Source organism: Asparagus officinalis, chromosome 3 (genome assembly GCF_001876935.1).
Source record: "Asparagus officinalis chromosome 3, Aspof.V1, whole genome shotgun sequence".
Classification (NCBI taxonomy): Eukaryota; Viridiplantae; Streptophyta; class Magnoliopsida; order Asparagales; family Asparagaceae; genus Asparagus; species Asparagus officinalis.
In genome coordinates this window covers 5,654,743-5,674,340 of record NC_033796.1, presented here as the reverse complement: position 1 = coordinate 5,674,340, position 19,598 = coordinate 5,654,743, and the positions used below count along the sequence as shown (strand labels likewise).

Sequence of the window (19,598 nt, the reverse complement as noted above, 5' to 3'; positions counted from 1 at the left end):
TAAAAATAACAAAACCCATATTCCTTTCATATAACAAAACCACATTACATATTTAGAAAAACCTACAGCCTTATTCACACAGAACCATCACCTTCCTTTTTGCACATATCCATAAAAAGGAAAAAGAAAAAAGAAAAAAAATTAAAACTTAGTTTAGTTAATTAAACAAGCGTAGCACACTGAGACGTGTTCGGGTCCCACATCGCAGGCAACAGGAACTCCCTCCCGCCAAGCCCTTTCGCGTTATAGCTAGCCCCCGTCGTCGGGTCGCACCACAACATTACCCGCGTAACCGGGTACGACCCGGCCCAAAACATGCCCGTAGCACGCGCTCTACCGCCTCCAGCGGGCGCAGCAGCGGATCCCTGGAATACCCGTTACCGACGGGTTCGTCACCGTCACCGCCAAGAACAGTGGCCCTAAGTTATGATCACCCGCAACACCCGAGACTCGCCGTTGCGCGGCGACAGCGGCGGGGCACTGGGGGCCCATATAATCGGCTGTGGAACGCGCCACGCGCACTAGGCCCGGGCATTGGGAACGACGTTCCACCCAAATGTATGCGAAGCGGGCTTCTGTGGCGGCCGCGAGGCCGGAGCCGTGGTACCCGCACGGCTCATGGCAAAGCCGTCCCACGGCACGTCCGGCGAGGTGAGGACGGCGGTGATCGAGTTTGCGGTGGGGCCCGCGGGAGGCGAGGGCGAGGAGCCGGGCGGAGGCAGGGACTTAGCCGAGCGAGCAGGACTCGTCGAGGAGCTGAGGCGCACGAGGGCTATCTTCGTGGGGCCCGCCGGGTACTTGGCCGTGGGTGGCCCACCACGAGCGACGCGAAGGGGGAGGGAGGCGGGGGCGGGCGGAGAGGGAGCGACGAAGTCGGCGACTAATCGCGCGCTTGGAGGGGGAGAACCGGCCGTAGTAGCAGGAGGTTGACGTGTAGTTTCCCTTCCAGGAGGGGGCCTTTGTGGTATTTGAGCACCGTCAGCGGCTGCTGGACGAGCGCGAGCTTTTCGCGGTGGGGCCACGTTAGCGCCGCCGCGGCAGAGGAAACACGAGAGGAGGAGAGCAAGAGGCAGGAGCATGCTGTTTTGAGAACTCGAGCTTGGGATTTTGCCGGATGGAGTGATTGGCTGAAGCGGAGCTTGGGGATTTTATACGAGGAGAAGGGCCGTGGCGGGTCACGTCTTTGTTGCCACGTGGCGGTGGACTGGCCCGAGTCATGAGTACTGGGGAAGCCAGGCTGGCGATGTGCAGGACCTCGGGGCAGGGCGAGTTTGAATCCCATGGGAGCAGTGTGACATAATAGAGCATTATGGCAAATAATGAATTAAAACGTGTTTCTTTTTTTCTCTCTCCTTTTGTTAGATTATTATTATAGGCCGAGTAGGTTTGGACAGCTATCGTGATGTTTTGTTATCTTGTCCAGAGTTCCCTGGACTGAAAAATATCGGGCTCTTCTCAATGATAATTAGATTAATTAGTTTTTAACCCCACTTAAAAGATTTGATTATGTGCCAACTTGTCCGAGATTGGGATAAGTATGAACCTACCTATAATCAAGTTCACGGGCTAGCTAGTAGGCTACTCGCGCATTTTGATTTATGTCAATAATGAAGGGTCATGGGTTTACCATTTAAACATTGTGATCAAGTGGAACTTTTCTTTGTTATAATGTATATGTGAGGCTCTGAGAGCTCTACTTTTTTTTCTGTCTTTTTTTTTTTCACTTTCTTTGTTATTTCTTAATATCGGAATTGAAGTCTAAAGTAATAAAGCTTTTTTTCAAGGTTAGTATTCAGTAGATTTTAAAATGACGCCATATCTCAAATATAATAGAAACTTTAACATGTTAGAAATTGAAGTCAATTTGTTTCCGAATCTTCCTTAAGCTTTTTCCCATACCACAAAACTTTTGCTCTCAAGGGAGGAACAATTAATTAGCAGGCGTTATTAATAACCTTAATCCGATTCGCTTATCCTTAATCGTTCTATTATTAAGCTAGTAAATTTCTTTCACCTCCTCAAAATAAATGACATGACAATTAGCAAAAGGACAAGTGGTGGCAGGATCCAAACTACGAGAAAAGAAATTAAAGGGTGGAGCACTGCCTTTGTCCTTTCACCTTACCCAGTGGTGACGTGAGGAACAAGCCTAAAATAAATGAAGAAAGTTAAAGTTTTGATAACAACGTAACTGACAAATTCGCAAAAATATACCCCTGATTCCAAAAAAAAAATGAAAATTTGCAATATTGTCCCTTTCTTTGCATTAACATTGGCGGATAGAGTCCACAGAGATTCTGAGAACGTGGCAGCAGCAAACTCTCCATCGCTATCTCCCATCTTTGTCATGTAAATATCGATCATTATTACCATTTTTACAGCTTGTATTTTTTTACCGGTTTTGTTAGGAGATTAGGAAGTGATGATGCATGACGTCAGGAGTTTTGCGAGCGGCTGTGCTATTTGACTCGCGAGTTGGGCAACTCGCGCCCAACTCGCAGTCACTGACTAGGGGGGTGGGCCCCCACAAAGCTGTGGGGCCCACCCCCTAGTCAGTGACTGCGAGTTGGGCGCGAGTTGCCCAACTCGCGAGTCAAAAAGCATTTTCCTTTTGCGAGAGATCACGGTACGTTTGAGGCTGCCGGTATTCTCGGATCCTCTTTATTGTAATGAGGTAGGAAAATATACAAATGAAAAATGATAGAGACACATCCTCAACCACATCCACTCTCTCATTTGTTACAGTGCATCAGGCCCCACATAGGATTTGAAAATTTTAAAATCCCATGTAGGACCCGGTGCACTGTAGCAATTGAGAGTGGGGGTGTGGTTGGGGGTATGCCCCTAGTGTCACCCTATACAAATTATTAAATTTTTAGAAATACATTTCAATCATTAAAATAAGATTTGGACTCCATCCATGCCCACATTATTAAAAGTGTGTTTCGATGAAATATGTTGTAGTTGATACAGCATTAGTTAAAATTTTAGCTCTTACGCTAATTCTTTTTTTAATCAACTCCTATATGAGTAGTTGAGAAAAATCCACTACGTCGCTAGATTAATTTTTGTGTTGCTAGACACGACCCTAGAGCAGAGAGGCATTTATTCCTCATAACCATTTCACAATATCTTAATAGTACTGTTGTTCTTATTGTACTTTGTATTTTCATTTTTCTTTTTTGCAAACCATAGAGTCCTTTTTACTAAAAAAACATATTTACAGTCAATTTACGTAATTAAGCCATCATATATTTAAGTTAGGTTTTCTAAAACCCCAACATTATTTAGACTTAGTTTTACGTGTAAAGCCGTTAACTTCTTTTGTAGATGCTCTGCAAGCTTTTCAAATGAGTTTAAGAGGCGATACTATTAGAATTTTATGAAACTAACTTAATTCTCCAGAAAAACTTATAAAGAGCGTGTTCGATCAAATAGAGTGGTTAGAGCCAAATATTTCTTTTGTATGCATCCAAATGAATTACAATACACATATATTTTCCAATGCAAAAATGTGGTTGCGAAAACAAAGTAAGCTTAATAACACATAAAAGTTGCTACTGCGTTCAAATTAAGATCGGTTTTAAACCCTAGAAACTCGAACCACATGATGTTGTAAATATATATGTTCATTGTTCCTGTCACTTCTAACTCGACAAGTCCTCAGTGAGGTTAGGAAAAAATAACAATTGTGTGAATATTATCGTACTATTGTGATGGGTTTTTTAGATATTAGTCCCTCAAATCTGAGCTATTTTGAAATTAGTCTCTCAAATATGAATAATTTGTCTCTCAAATATGAATAATTTGATATTACCATCAAATTGCTTTACGTTGTTGATTTTAGTCCTTCAAGTTAATTAATGGTTGTTAAATCTATATGAGAATATTCTGTTATCTATAACTGTTGCATTTATAGGACAATTATAACCGTCACTAAAGTAAATTTCATCAATGCAAACTAAAATCTAATCAAATTAAAATCTAATCAAACAATTAAACCCTAATCAATGTTAAACTCTAACTCATCCCCAAATTCACTACAAAACCAAAATTTTAAACTCTAATCAAAACATGCAATGAAAGAGAGAATGTCATTTAGTGGGGGTGAATTACAATAAGGGTATTTCGGCAACTTACCATCTTTAGCTAATATTAACCCAATCATGATTTAGATTTTTTAACATTAAACCTAACAGAATGACTACTATCAACAACTTAAGACAATTTGAGGGACTAATACAAAATACTCATATTTAAGGGACCATTATCAAAATCGCTCATATGTAGGGGGGCTAATATCTAAAAAACCTACTGAAATAAAAAATGCTAGTTGTGATGTCTTTGCGGAATAATAGACTGTACAAATGAAGAAATTTTGAGAGAGTGGAAAGGAGCGATGTGATCGAGGACCTTGTTATATAGATGGCAGCTCTTGGCCTTGTTACTTTAAAGTCTTTAACGCGTGATGGGAAGGAGACTGATGGAAGTTGATATGCTCATCACGTAGGTCCTTTGTTGAAGGGGGTTATTTAATGATGGTTTTCTTTCACGGAAGGTTTTAGATCGGTAAAGGTCAATCAATGTCTATGAGCTAAGTTAGTAGTCACATTACAGATGAACGCATAATTTTAAATACGATCCACCTGGGACTGCTTAGAGTGAAGATATCTATACTAATAGATAAAAAACTTAGCGGGGAAAAAGAAAAAAATGGAAGAATGGAGGATATTATATATCCTCCTTTTTATTGTAATTATGAGGGCGTTGATGTCAGTTATCCAACATGAAGTTAAGCGAGGATTGTTTATGTTGGGATTATATCTTTAATTCTTTGTATAACTTTAATTATGAGAATTAGATATGATTAGAGATCTATTTTAATTAAGAGATTGGGTCTAATCATGATTAGAAGTTTGAATCACATTCTAATTAAGAAGTTAAGCTAGATATAGGGTTTTGGTTTATATATATATATATATATATATATATATAATTATTATTGGAGAAAAAACAAAACAGAAGATAGAGAACCAATATTCTGGTAATCTAGGGTTAAATAACCAAACAGTCAAAAATATCGGGGGTGATGTTGATTACGGGCCGCTCATTTCTCCGAATATTTGCTTTTGAGTTAAATAGCTTTCAGCCTGCACAAATAGCAATTCGTGAGAGGACGGGACTTGGTTCCCCTATTGTACATCCGACAATCAAGTTAGTTGGCGAACTTGTGTAGAAAAATGAAGAACTGTATGAGTTCTTTAGTGTAGTGCAGTATAATTATTAGATATTGCTTGAAAAAATAGCCTGGAAATGGCTTAGCACAAAAAGTTCTTGAAAAAGAATCCTTTTTAGAAAAAAAATCATCCTTTTTGTGTTGAGAATAATACCTTTATTTATAGTGATGCTGAAAGGGTAGAACCGTGATTTCGATGAGCACAAGATGACGATAATTAAATAAGTATGGGCTGGCGGTTGCGTCAGCACCTACTTTACATGTGCTGGTCGGCAAGTGGAGGAGAGATTACATCAGCATTAAATGAGAAGTGATCAAAGGCATGGCGGTGCTGACGTGGTCCGACGAGTCATAAAGACTATCAGGGCTAGAGGTATGATGTGCCTGCCAAACATTAAATGTGACGCCGACGTGCTATCAGCGGGAGAGGCTCGAGGCTGAAGTCATCTTTTAGCTTGGCCGAGAAGTAACGTTTTTCGAGTTGACTTTGTGATGCGTTAAATAACTGGTCGAGTAGGCTCGTAGCAAGTCGTCTTCAATAAGAGGACCGACAAGTACCACCCTTCGAATCAACCTAAAGAGATATCGACTCGGCGTGGCGGCTAAGTCGGGATCCTTAGTGATTTTGACCGTTAATTTGATTTGAACGGTACATATATATAAGGTGACGTCTGTCTGTTGTTGACAAAGGATCATACTTTGGCGACTAAGAACATCATAACGACTACAAACCCAAATCTTTAAACTTTAATCAAAACATGCAATGAGAGAGAGAGAGAGAGAGAGAGAGAGAGAGAGAGAGAGAGAGAGAGAGAGAGAGAGAGAGAGAGAAGAGAGAGAGAGAGAGAGAGAGAGAGAGAGAGAGAGAGAATGACATTTAGTGGGGGTGCATTACAATGAGGGAATTTTGTTAACTTGCCGTCTATAGTTAATATTAACCCAACCATGGTTTAGATTTTTTAACATAAAACTTAAGAGAAGGACTAATAGGGACAAATTAAGACAATTTGAGGGACTAATATCAAATCGCCCATATGTAAAGGACTAATATCTAAAAAAAAACCTATTGTAATAAAAAATGCTAGTTGTAATGTCTTTGCAGTTAAGATGATCTATTCACTATCCAAATTAATAATAAACTGTACAAATGAATAAATTTTGAGAGAGTGGAAAGGAGCGATGTGAGGACTTTGTTATAGATGGCAGCTCGTGGTTTGTTAATTTCACGCGTGATGGGAAGGAGACTGATGGAAGTTGATATGCTCATCACGTAGGTCCTTTGTTGAAGGGGGTTATTTCATGATGGTTTTCTTTCACGGAAGGTTTTAGATCGGTTAAGGTCAATGTCTATGAGCTAAGTTAGTAGTCACATTGCAGATGAACGTATAATTTTAAACAGGATCCACCTGGGACTGCTTAGAGTGAAGATATCTATACTAATATATAAAAACTTAGCGGGGAAAAAGAAAAAAATGGAAGAATGGAGGATATTATCCTCCTTTTTATTGTAATTATGAGGGCGTTGATATCAGTTATCTACCAGGGAGTTAAGCGAGGGTTGTTTAAAGTGTTGGGGTCTTCAATCTTCTTTAGATGGTTGCCCTCTGAGCAACAAATCTCATCCTGCACATGAACAATACGTGAAAGAGTCGGAGTTGGGATCTCTAGTGTTTCCTCCGACAATCTAGTCAATAGTTAGCTTGAGTGGAGAAAAAGATTGTGTGTGTGGTGTATTTTTGTAGGATATTGCTTACTCTATGCAGTAGACAACATCTTTTCTTTATAGCAGATCTAAGGGGCAAATACGTAACTTCGGCCGCGTCCAAGCAAGCGGCTTAGTCGGCAGCTACTTTACATGTGTTAGCTACAAAAAAGGGATGAAATATGTTCAATGTGATGGTGAGAGGGATGAAAGGCGTTCAATGTGATGGTGACGATGTACGTGTGGCACTGACAAGGTCTGATGATTCATAAAGATTTTCGGGGCTGGTGCAATGATGATTCTGATCATGCCCTTAATACGATGTCAATCGATTGTTGGTGTGGGGCTCAAGAATAAACCGCCTCTCGACTCGTCTCTGCGAGAGGGTCGACAAATGACGCCTTTTACTTTGGTCTTGTAAGCAGGCCTATAAGCACCGCCTTTTTACTCGGCTTCAAAAGTTCTCGACCCAAGTTTGTAGAAAGATGAGGTATGAGGTTGCTGGCTTGCTGCTAATGTCAAGATCCATGTTGGGATGTCTTTCGATTCGACCCTTCTTAGTAAGGGTCGAGTGTTGAACCTGTTTGAGTCTTCTTGCATAGGGTGAGGTTGATCTGGTGTTTAAGTTAATAAGGAACACGTGTCAACTCCTTATGAAAGATTTACACTTAGTCATCTATATAATATAACAGAGAGTAAATTTATAATTTTACAAAGACATTGTTCTTTTTTTTAGTTTCCATTTCTCATTCGAGAACATTCCGAAATCGTGACATGAAGATATGATTTGAAATCACATATTTAATATTGTAATTTTGTTAGAGATATTATTATTTTTCTTTGTTTTCTTTTCTTATTCTAGAACATTCTAAAACATGATATGAGAATGAGATTTAAACTCACATAATGTATGTATTCACCATTTTTTTTCCTTCTAATTACTTGCTCCAATTATACTATTCTTAATAAGAAAACTCTTCAACAAAGTTATGTTAAGATTTTTTTTGTTGATTTAACTGTTTAACAACAATTCATTATACATTTCTACAACAAATTCTACGCAATGCATCATAACATTACATATTAAATCATTATCAAACATGTAATGTTATCAAACATTATTATGTATATTAAAAACTTAACTAGATTACAATTTCATATTCTGCACGTGCTGATGTTCTAGCATATATAATGTCCGATGATATCAGCAATTTTCAAGTGCCGTCAACAATTTAAAAGAGTTATGAATTTAGGATAACGTATATATAATATATATAGGTCGAAAGTTAAAAACTTTTAAGGTTCGTGGAATTATTCTGCCTCTACTTGACACTACATGAACAAGATATATCGATCATACTATACATTATGGTTAATTTCTAGCAAGCTAAAGTTTGATATTGATTTGAAAGTATAATTTTTCACCAAATATTCTTTCCTTTTAGCACAGTGTGAACGCTGTTTAATTAATTACAGCTACATCTTTGCAAAAAGGTTCTGCCTTCACAAAGCCCAAACAACGAAGAGTAAGTAAAGCGTAAGAAGAGAAATAGAGTGGGGTGTAATAATATAATCACATTTAGGGCCTGTTCGTTTGCCTCAAAAACTGATGGAAAACTGGGATTTGAAAACAAAAGATCAGGCCACATAGGATTCGGTTTTCAAGTGGTTTCCAAGTCAGGTGTTCGTTTGGCAAACAAATTTAGGGAAATAGGGGTCTGAAATATGGTTCCACGTCGGACTTTGGGAGTTGGCGTTTTCATCGGTTTTGGGCCTGAAAACACCCAGAAAACTCCGTCGAAAACCATTTAATATTCTGCTTGCGATTTCCTAGGCGGGGGGAAAGAAGATTAGGGTTATGGTCACCGACTCTTCGGTTCTTTCTTCTTCCCCATTGCTTCGCCTCATGCCGGCTCCTATGCTCCGGCTCTAATTTCATCTTCCTCACTCTGAGAAAACTGGAAATCGCGGCCCTGAACGACCGTTCTAGGGCTGACTGTGTTATCGTCGCCAGATCTAGCGGCGACGGTGGGTTTATCGGTTCTTTCTGCTTCTTATCTTCTTCCCCTCCGAATTCAGCGTCGGATCTGAGCCCGGCCTGGCAGCTGTAGTGCTTGAACGGAGATTCCATCAACTACGACTTGCTTGAGGCTCGCTCTACTTTGTCCTTAAGGTATTCCTCAATCAAAGAGCATATTTTGATTAAATTGAGTAACATGCACCACGATCTATGAGTGTATCCTCTTAATTCATCCCAAATTTCATGATCAGCTTGCTACGCATATTGTGATGCACTATAACTGCCAGCTTACTGGTCTTATATCCTAACAATTAGTCTTGATTTTTGTGGGTTGGTTAGTCCATTAGGAAAAATAACAGTAACCTACATTTGTTTGATGTCACACTGAATTGAGTAACTAAAAAGTGTGTTCTGAATTTTAATAACATATATTAACTGATAGCTAAATATTGTAGATGGATGGTGATTATGATGATGAAGAGGGTGTTAAAAGAATGTGTGTTGGGGCTACATTCTCAGTCATGGTAATAATTTTCACCTTTTTGACGAGAATTAAATGCCGCCGTAGATCACTACGGTCTGGACCAAGTGCTGAGAAAATGCGCAGGGAAAAGGCTAGGTCTGAATTGATGAGTCGTATATTTGAAGGTTATAGTGATAGCTGTCAAAACTTTGTTAGAATGCGACAGGGTGCATTTATGAAACTAGCTACGTTAATGAGGAAACAACAACTCTTAAAGGACTCAAGGCATATAACAGTTGAGGAGCAACTCGCCATATCTTTGAATATTTTGGGACATAAATCCAAAAATCGTATGATGAGAACCCAATTCATAAGATCAGGAGATACAGTCAGTAAGTACTTCAATAGAGTATTGGAAGCTATTTCGCGCATACAAGGCAGATTTATGAAACAAGCCCCGAATGAAGTACCTCAAGAGATCCTAAGCAACCCGTCATTTTATCCATTTTTCAAGGTATATCATCCACTCAACCATTTTTCCTAAATAATTATCCGCCGAAATCTTAAAATACATTAACATAGTTAGTTGTACTCCATAGGATTGCATAGGTATGATAGATGGGACGCATGTGGATGCTATGGTACCAGCTGCACTTGTGTCGCGTTTCAGAGGGCGCAAATGTGTCACACAAAATGTTCTCGCGGCTTGTACCCCAAACAAACTGTTCACTTACGTTTTAGCTGGGTGGGAGGGGTCGGCTAACGACTATAGAATCCTTCAAGATGCTCTGTCTAGACCACAACCAAATGGCTTACGGGTGTACACTGGTAAACTTCTGGTTATCTCAAATTGATATTCCTCCTTAAAAATTACATTATAACAATCATATTAAAATCCTGTTAAATATGTAGGAAAATATTACTTGTGTGATGCGGGCTACACAACCCAGCCAGGTTTCATATCCCCATATCGTGGTGTGCGTTATCATCTAAAGGAGTTTGCGGGAAGAACACCTCAAAATAGGAGGGAGCTATTCAATCTGAGACATTCATCTTTGAGGTCAAAGATTGAAGCTACCTTTGGTATATTGAAGAATCGTTTCAAGATTCTCACCGCAAAACCGCACTACCCTTTCCCCACACAAGTAGACATTGTACTGGCATGCACGGTTCTCCATAACTACATTGCAACAGTTGATCCAGAGGATGAATTACTCAATGAGACCAATGACATTGAAGAGGAGGACGCCGCGGAGGAAATTACTGAAGAAACCAACGTTGTGAATTTCACCCAACCCCAAACAGTCAGGGAACAAAACACCTCAAAGGATGAGTGGAGGTCTCTTAGAGATCAAATCGCAATGGACATGTGGATTGATTATTGTATGAAATATCGGCATGGTGACACTCACGAGTCTGCATTGTGATTTGCTATGGTAGTCCTGAGATTATGACAATTATTTTAAGATAGGTGATTGTGTAACGTATTACTTAGATATCTGTGAGTCTATAATACTGCTGTACGACGTTGTCCTTTTATTCAGCGTGATTTAGTTTCTGTTGCAGTTTTATGTATGCATTATTAGACTTATTAATTGCTTGCTATGCCATTTGTGCTCTGAAATGTAATGGGTAATATATTATATCTGAGCTTTCTTAAAATACATGCGTGTATTGTCATCTTTTACTCATTTGCTTTAGTAATATTCCTATGTTGTTAACTGATCCAGTTTTCACGTTATCATGACTGAATTGGTTTAAATATAGGCAATGGGGGATAAATCAAGATCCGAACAGATGAATTTAGGCAAAGATGTGACTTCCACTCACTTCACAAATTCAATGGCCCCACCATCATCTCATGCTTTCCCCGCAAGCCTACCCTTTCCCCACAGTGTCAATTCCATGTTCCAGTCAGGTTTTCCAAATATGCCAAGCTACGATGGTAACTTTTTCGCCATGCATCATCCCGTTTCATCTTACATGCACATGCTCAATAGTCCACCACCTTTGCCCCAAAATTGTCAAGCCTCGAATTCATCCGGCCAAATTCCTTCCCCAGTTAGTATTACAGGGACTAATTCTGGCTCAGGTAACAACAAAAGAAGTGACAGGGATGAAGCAGTAGCAACTTCTGCTTGTACACCAAGAAAGGGCAAAGGCAAAGCCCTTTCCCATAAGAAAAGAAGAAACACAGTTGAGGTCGAAGCTACAACGGTTGGCCCAACCAGATGGTGGACCTCTGCACATGATGACGTGCTTATACCCTTCCTCGCAAAATTGGCCAAGTCTGGTCTTAAGCCAGACAAAAACTTTAAGCAACATGCATTTGCTATGGCAGCTGCTGAAGTGAACAAGGAGTTTGGTACTTCCTTTCAAACGAAAAGTGTTGTAAATCATATGAAAACAATTCGTTCTTGGTTTCAAGACATGCAGGCGGCTCGTAACATTAGTGGTGCAGGTTGGGATGAAGATACTCAAACGATAATGTTGGATCCAGAGAGTTTTGATGCGTGGAATGAGGTATATGCTTTCAAACCCGCTCCAATTTTGTTGGATTCTTTCTCATGCACATTTGGTAAATGATGTGTATTTATGCGAGCAGGATAAAAATAAGAGCAAGCTTAAAGAGTATATTAATAAGCCTCTGAAGCACTATGAGAACCTAGCTATCATTTGTGGGGATGATCAAGCGAGAGGTAACTTCGCTAAGGCTGCAATGGAGAAATTTGGAGGTCAGGATCCGATTAACCTTGCAGGTGATGACGACGAGGATGTTAGCATTCCTTTGACCCAAAAGTCACCTCGGTCAGTCAACCTAGTAGATGAAGAAACTCAATCTGAAAACAACAATGTCTGGTCAAGCAATAAGGACAAACAGAGGAGAATCACTTCGGCTAAAGCGAGGGGGAGGAAGGGTCTAAACGAGAAAGAGATAATGCAGCAAATGGTTGACGAAGTTAAACATTTTTCAAGTTCTATGAATCTTATTAATCTCCACTGGACAGAGAAATTGTCCAAAGCCATCTTCAAGCACAAGGATACATACTCAATAGAATTCCTGGAGCTTTTTTATGATAACATTTTTTCGGATGAATCCAAGGCCAGGCATTTTATAGGTAAGACTGACTTCGGTCAGAGAGCTTTGTTAGAAAATTTCATGAAAATGCAAGAGGGGGGGAGCTAGTTTGTCATTTCAGGTACGTAATTTGATATGCTGCTTATACGGTCGTGCAATTTATTACAAATAATCATCTCTCATTTCTTTACCTATTGTTGCATACAGGGTCATTATGGAGATGGGGGGGAATATGTATTTTGCAACTTTTTGCCTAACTATCCAGTTGTTATTTTGTACGAACTGGGTATGCCTGTTAATTATTAGGCTACATTGTTTTGTAGCTACATTTGTGATTTAGGATGCAACCGTATGTATGGTGATTATGATGACACTGGCGTTGTATTTTTCTCCATTATTGGTTTCAAGTGACGTTGCTTTTTTCACTTATGTTTCAGGTGTACGAGGGTTTTGGTAAAGTGCCCTGTTAAGCGCAAAGAACAATCTGGTATGGCAAGTATTCTCAAATTGCATTTTAATTGCACTTGTACTGTGATGAGATCATGCAAATCATATATGCAATCACACGTATCTTAACAAGGTAAAGGCGAGGCATGATATTGTGATATGCAGGCATTTTACATTGACTGCAGCCTTACCTTGTTTTTGAGACGTGGTTCTTGCATAACTGTTTGTTCATGAATATCCTGAGCACTGTTGGGTGGGCAGTTTGCAATTGCATGATTTAATTGTGCTGTGATGATTGTCTTGTAGCTGATATTCCTCACCAGTATATAGTACATGCAATGTAGTGGCGAGGCATTCCCAACATTTACCTGTTTTGATGAGGAGTAAATTGGAAAGAATGCAGCCATCATTGTGATGCACCACTTTGCTGGTGTGGGATCAATGTATTGTAGACATATATCTGAGCACAACTTGTCATAATTGCCAATGTTTTTTCCGCGTTGACTATGATGCAATGGATTAGTCCCACTTTGAAACTCAAAACTGTGTTATACTTCCACTCAATGCTGTCATCTCTGTTTTATGCAATACATTAAATTGGAGATTTCTTGCATTACATTTTCATAGAGCAGATTACAATGTTTATGACAACAAGGAAAATACTAAATATTCCTAAAACAAGAATACATTTCTTCAAGTAATCAACTTGTTGGTTTGCAAGCTTCAACTCTCTTCGCAAGAGCTTTGTTTCAACATCTTTATTTTGGGGTACTGATTGCGCAGAGTTGATTTCACAATTTACCTTGCACTGCTTCTTATCATTATGCTCCTCTGCCCACCTAAAAAACTGGCAGCGCCTATTTGGATAGTAGCCGCACCCCCAAAAGTATTTCCCCTTGTGTAATCCTGTTTTGCAAAGCTTGATTGGCGTAGGTATTTGACAGTAGCAAGTTACAACTTCAGCTAACTCCTTGGAGACTTGACTTGTTTCCATGTCGCAGCTGAATCCAAGGCCTCTGGATTCCGGTATTTTCCCTGCCTGTTTATGCTTCTTATCTCAGTGAAATTATGAACAGGATAGTGGAGTTGCTATTACTTATGCCTCACATCCCAGCTATATATAAGTGCAGGGTGGTAGGGGAGAAATTTTGCCCGTTGGCTTTTAAGGCCTGCTGCTGGTCATTGCATCAGGCCACGGCTAGTTGTTTTTGTGACCGTTGCAAAAATATTACCGTTCGGCGTTGGCTGGTTTTTCGGAGATATTACCGTTGCAAAAACTCCATTTCTTCATTCTGGTTTGCTGTACCGAACAGGTGAAATGTGAAATGTGATTTCAAACCAAAGATTTCCATGTCAAACGAACATAAGAAATCAAATCTGAGAAACGTCTGTGAAATGCTTTGAAATGGTTTTGATTTCATATTTCAGTTTTCTTTTCTTTTTCGGAAAATAACCGAACAGGCCCTTAATGTCAAAAAAGGAACGGGGTTTCTTTTCCTTTTCCCTTGCTGATTGATAGAAATATCCCTCCATATTAGGCGTCTAATCATAGATGTTAAAGTTGTATAAGACATTGATGGGAGGCAATTAAATCAGCAAGAATCTTAAAACACTGTTAGAAGCTTAATCATTAGTCTAACATAAAAGTTTAATTTATGGTCTTCATGAAAAATAGTTCAATTTATCGTCTTGTTTATTCTAAAGCCATATATTCCGTAAATCTCAAAAAAAAAAAAAAAATGGAAAAAGTGAGTTAAAGCCCTCTCGTATCTTCTTTAGATCTATGGAGATTTTAAGACGACCGAGTAAAGAGTAATAATGGACTCCATCACAAGACTACCAAGCCGGATATCTTCAAAGAGGGAGGAAATAAATAAGGTAGATTTACTGACAGAAATAAAGGGATTAGTGTTGTTTAACTTCGGCACACATGTGTTAGTTGTGTACGTATCAGCTTTCATTAACTTAATTAATCTGCAAAAATATTCATCATGGTTTGCCTAAGATTAAAATGTTAGCAAAAAAACAACTATCAGGAAGGAATCTCACAACCCTTTTTGTCACCAAAAGCAGTGCACTAAGCAAATAACGCGCGCATGAATCATGTGGCTTTTTTCTTTTTCTTTTTCTTTTTTTTTAATTATTAAAATGCGAGACACGGATCATGTCCAATATATGCTAGAAAAAAAGCAACCTAAAAGGTAAACAAACAACTGAACAAGGTACTACGAACGAAAAAAGTGGGTACATGAATGAAGTGGCCCTGTTTCATTTTAATCCAACGCTATTGGCTTTATTATATAATTAATCCAATGCCTAATTAGTTGTCACTCACTAATTAGCATTCGAACATACTAGTGGGACCCCGCTCAAACCCCGGCGCGTGTCCAAACTCCACTCACTCACTTTCTCAAAATGGCATTCTAAATATTCAATCATCTCACTTTTTCTAAAGAGAAATTTATGATCGAGCGTTGGGAACATGACATATAACACGGTGGAATATGTATATCATGATAATTAATCAAAACTAATCAAAAGTAAAACAATATTTAGAACGCTTTTCGATTTTCATAATCAATCTCCCAAGATTTGCCTTGAAAAATCAATTTCCCAAGATCTATCTGAAAACTTCAAAGTTTTCTCAAGAGAAAAAGCCTCCAACTGAAATCCACCAATCGCAAAAAATGAACAATACTGAGAGATAAGTTCTCAATTTTCTATCATCTCCATTCTATCCTTCATCTCATCTTTATAAGGTTTTTCTCTATTTTTATAAGGCTACATATGAACCCTATATATAGGTTTAGACTAGCCTTATAATTTTTTAATTTTAACAACTCATAATTACTTAAAAACTTAATCTATAACAATTAAAGATAGAATATAATTTGTTCAAAAAAGCTATCCATAACAATTAAGGATATAATATATTGATGTATGGAATTAGACGGTCAAATAAAAGGGGATTAAGTTGACAGAGGTCCTCTAATCTCCAAATGTCTGATCCTTGAGCAACGTGCACTTCCATACACAAGTAACAAATCGTAAGAGGGCGGGGGTGTGATCTCCCGGTTGTTCATCTGACGATCAAGTCGGTGGGTGGCTTGTGTGGAGAAGTAAGAGGAACTGCAGTAGTTCTTAAGTTCCGAGAATGGTGAAAAAGCTTACTCTGTAATGGAAACTAATATCTCCTTTTATAGTAGTGAAAGGAGGGTAGGAAGGTAACTTCAGCCCGACATGGATGTTTGCGGAGAAAGTTGCTTATTTCATTGCGAGATTCATTACAAACTTCAGACGTTTATAACGAATACAAAAATCAGCCTTTTTATAAGACTTTTACACAATGAAAATAAAAAAAGTTTATAACTTTATCAAACAAGCACAGAGATCGTTTATCGGTCTTCTGCTTGCGTGGGATCTTTGCCTGTGCCGGGGTTTATCCGTGGACCACCGTCGATCAGATTTGATTGCTGAAAAAATTGGGCAGAGCTTCGTCTATCCGCGAAGGGATTGAGAAACCGTAGCTCTTATCTCGGCGAGGCGAAGCGAGATAATCACTCTTCTTAAGATTACCGCAACGAGATAATCCTAAGGAACGAATCGGGCTGCAGATCTAACTCCTCCTCCTCTCGGAAATCTGTGTACTTTAAGTCTTCAATCCAGCAGGGCTTCGCCGAGGCACGAGAATTCCAGATGGGTTGGAAAGCTGACAAAAATATCTATAACTTTCATGTTTTGAGTTTCTTCAGATTCAAAACGAATCATGGTCAAAACAGCTCCACAAGTTCCGAGACACCTTTGGGTGTCTCAGCGTTATTTTTGTCATAACTTCCTCATATGACCTCCAAATGACTTGATTCCAGATGGGTTAGAAATCTGACAAAAATATCTACAACTTTTATGTTTTGAGTTTCTTCAGATTCAAAACGAATTATGGTCAAAATAGCTCTACAAGTTCTGAGATACCTTTGGGTGTCTCGGCCAAATCCGAGACACCCTTGGGTGTCTCGGCCATGGCCGAGACACCTTAGGGTGAGGTGTCTCGGTCGTGCCGAGACATCTTGGGTGTCCCAGTTCAGCCTGAGACGTTCTGTTATGCCTGTTTGTTCATTTTTGCCGTAACTTCTTCATCCGAACTCGGATTTGAACGATTCAAAGTGCGTTGGAAATCCGACGAGGAGTTCTATAAGATCCAATGATTAGATCATCTGTGGAATAAATGAGACACGAAGGGCATTTCGTCTTTTGTAAGTGACACGGGGCTCCTGATCAGTTTGTATCCTTATTATTCTGAAACTCCATTGCTTCACATAGTTCGTCAACCCACTTCATGTGTTTGTCGACATCAATCAAGCTCCTGTGACTTGGATAGTGACGTTCATCATCTTCTCTTAGCCTCGAGCTGTTCGTGGAGACCTATAGGCAATTTTCAACGCCTACAATGGACTGGCGGCCAAGTTAGCTTCGACTTTACAGGTGTCGGCCGAGGAGTGGAGGAGATGTCACTTTGGTGTTTAATGCGAAGTGATGTGGGGTGTGCGGTGCCGATGTGGTCCAATGTGTCATAAATACTATTAGAGTCAGAAGAATGATGCCGCCCATAATGTATTTAATGACATTTTATGACGAAGTGATTGGTCATCGATGCACAGGAGGGGGTTCGAGGCTCGAGATGTTTCATCGTCTTTCTACTATTTGAACGGTCGAGAAGTACCGCCTTTCGAGTCGTCTTCTCAAGGTGTCAGCCGACGAGTCGTCCAAGTGGAGTATTTAAGTAGTCGACTCAGCCGGGGGACGACACGTAACATCTTACGGGTCGTCGACATGTGACGCCTTTCGAGTCGTCCTCGCAGGATGTCAGCGTGTCGAGTCGACCGAGATGGGCTTCTGATTATCTTGAGATGCTAACCTGATTATGGTAATGTGAGGGATTTTCTGCCATCGATTGGTGATTATTCTCCATCGCTAAAATGACTATAACAACAATGTTGCTCATTTCTACAAGGTTTATAAAATATTTCAACAACATTTTCAATTTGAGCATTCTTAAAGTTTTTGAGATATTCTCAACACACTCTATTCGCAAAATTATTTTTTGAGATATTCTCATCATACTCTATTCACAAATTTGACATGTAGCCAATCCTTTATTTTTTTTGGGTATGCAATGGCGCTAGCTTGCTGTGAGGGTATGTTTTTTTTTTTTTTTCGAGAGAAAGTAGCTCAGCGAGCCCGGGCAAGGTAAAAAATAGGCGAGGTCTAAACTGGGCCGGGTCTAATCGGGGCCTAATTCATTGCTCCTGAGCTTCGGCCTCGCCGCCAACTTGCCGGCCACCTATAAACCGGCGGCGTCAGGTCAAGACCCACAACTGGATGGCCTCTTCGGCCCACGAGCCGAGGGCCTGTCCATACGTGGTCAGCCTAATATGGAAGCAAATACAAAAGAGAATAGTACAGTTCATTTTCCTTCGCATTAAACAATGATTTCAAAGATGAGATCTTCGTCCAAAACAAGGAGGGCCAAGTTTAACCAATAACGACCTTCGCTGAATTTAAGCTAAAATTCTAATATGAACGTGCAAGTAAATTCTAATAAGAAATCATCTCCAAGACTCCAACCATGAAACCGAGCCGGTTAATTTCGCCCGCAGCCTTGTGGGCCAAAATTTGTGTTCACGGTCCCGCGCATTAATGAGTCCTTGGATCATTTATTTCGCGTATTATTATTTGACTTGACCATTAAATACTTTGATTAGTTCTATCAGAAAAAGGCTCCTATTAATGTTTCTTTCCCAGCCGACATCGGGGCTTAAGACCGAGTCCTGAAAATTGGGCCAAAAGTTTCAAGTAGAAGACGATGGAGGAGGAAAAGGACACACGTGTGGAGAATGTCACGCGTGGATCGATTCCGTAAAAAAAAAACGGTTTTTCTATAGAGTGCCCTTGGGCACTCTATAAGAGAGGAGAGAGATAGAGAGAAATAAATGAAGAGAGGATCCCAATGCAAATCAGGGGGCCCCCCTCCTCATTCATTTCTCTCTATCTCTCTCCTCTCTTATAGAGTACCCAAGGGCACTCTATAGAAAAACCGAAAAAAAAATTAATAGTGACGAAAGCGACAGGAAAAGGCGGCCCCTTTCGGTGCTTCGTGTGCGGCAGCAAGTCACACGTGCGATCCCACGCGCGGATCACGTGCCCTTAGTGATAAGGATAAGCTCAGACCCGAGTCAAAACTCATAATTATTAGTAGGTGTTCTAGAGTGATTTGCACTCAAAAAAGTCTCAAATGCCCTCCTGAAAAACTGTTGTCTGTTCAGCGAAATTTACAGTACGACCCTACCCCGATGAACATCGGATAAATTTTCCACGTTTAAATATAGTTTACTTTACACAAAAAAAGTATATTTAATCATGACTTAAAGTTTATCGTAATCTAATCTTGTCTTTTCTCTGTATATACCTCCCAAATTATATGTATTCCTAAATTTGTCTCTCAAGTATTTATACTTCAATTATATGAAAAACTTAGTGAGGGAAGTGATTTTTTTTAAAGAATGGAAGACATTTTCCACTTCCCATCGTAATCATGAGGGTATAATTGTAATTTTATAGAAAGATATTTTTCATTACTTTTCTTTTCCTTTCTTA

At 39.6% G+C, this 19,598-nt stretch overlaps 1 protein-coding gene across 1 annotated transcript; it reads left to right on the top strand.

Moving 5' to 3' along the window:
• Positions 9,414-10,848, top strand: LOC109834540. The gene is made up of 3 exons (XM_020402580.1): positions 9,414-9,935; positions 10,021-10,249; positions 10,334-10,848. Exons 1-3 carry the CDS (start codon positions 9,414-9,416, stop codon positions 10,846-10,848), a joined length of 1,266 nt encoding a protein of 421 aa, XP_020258169.1.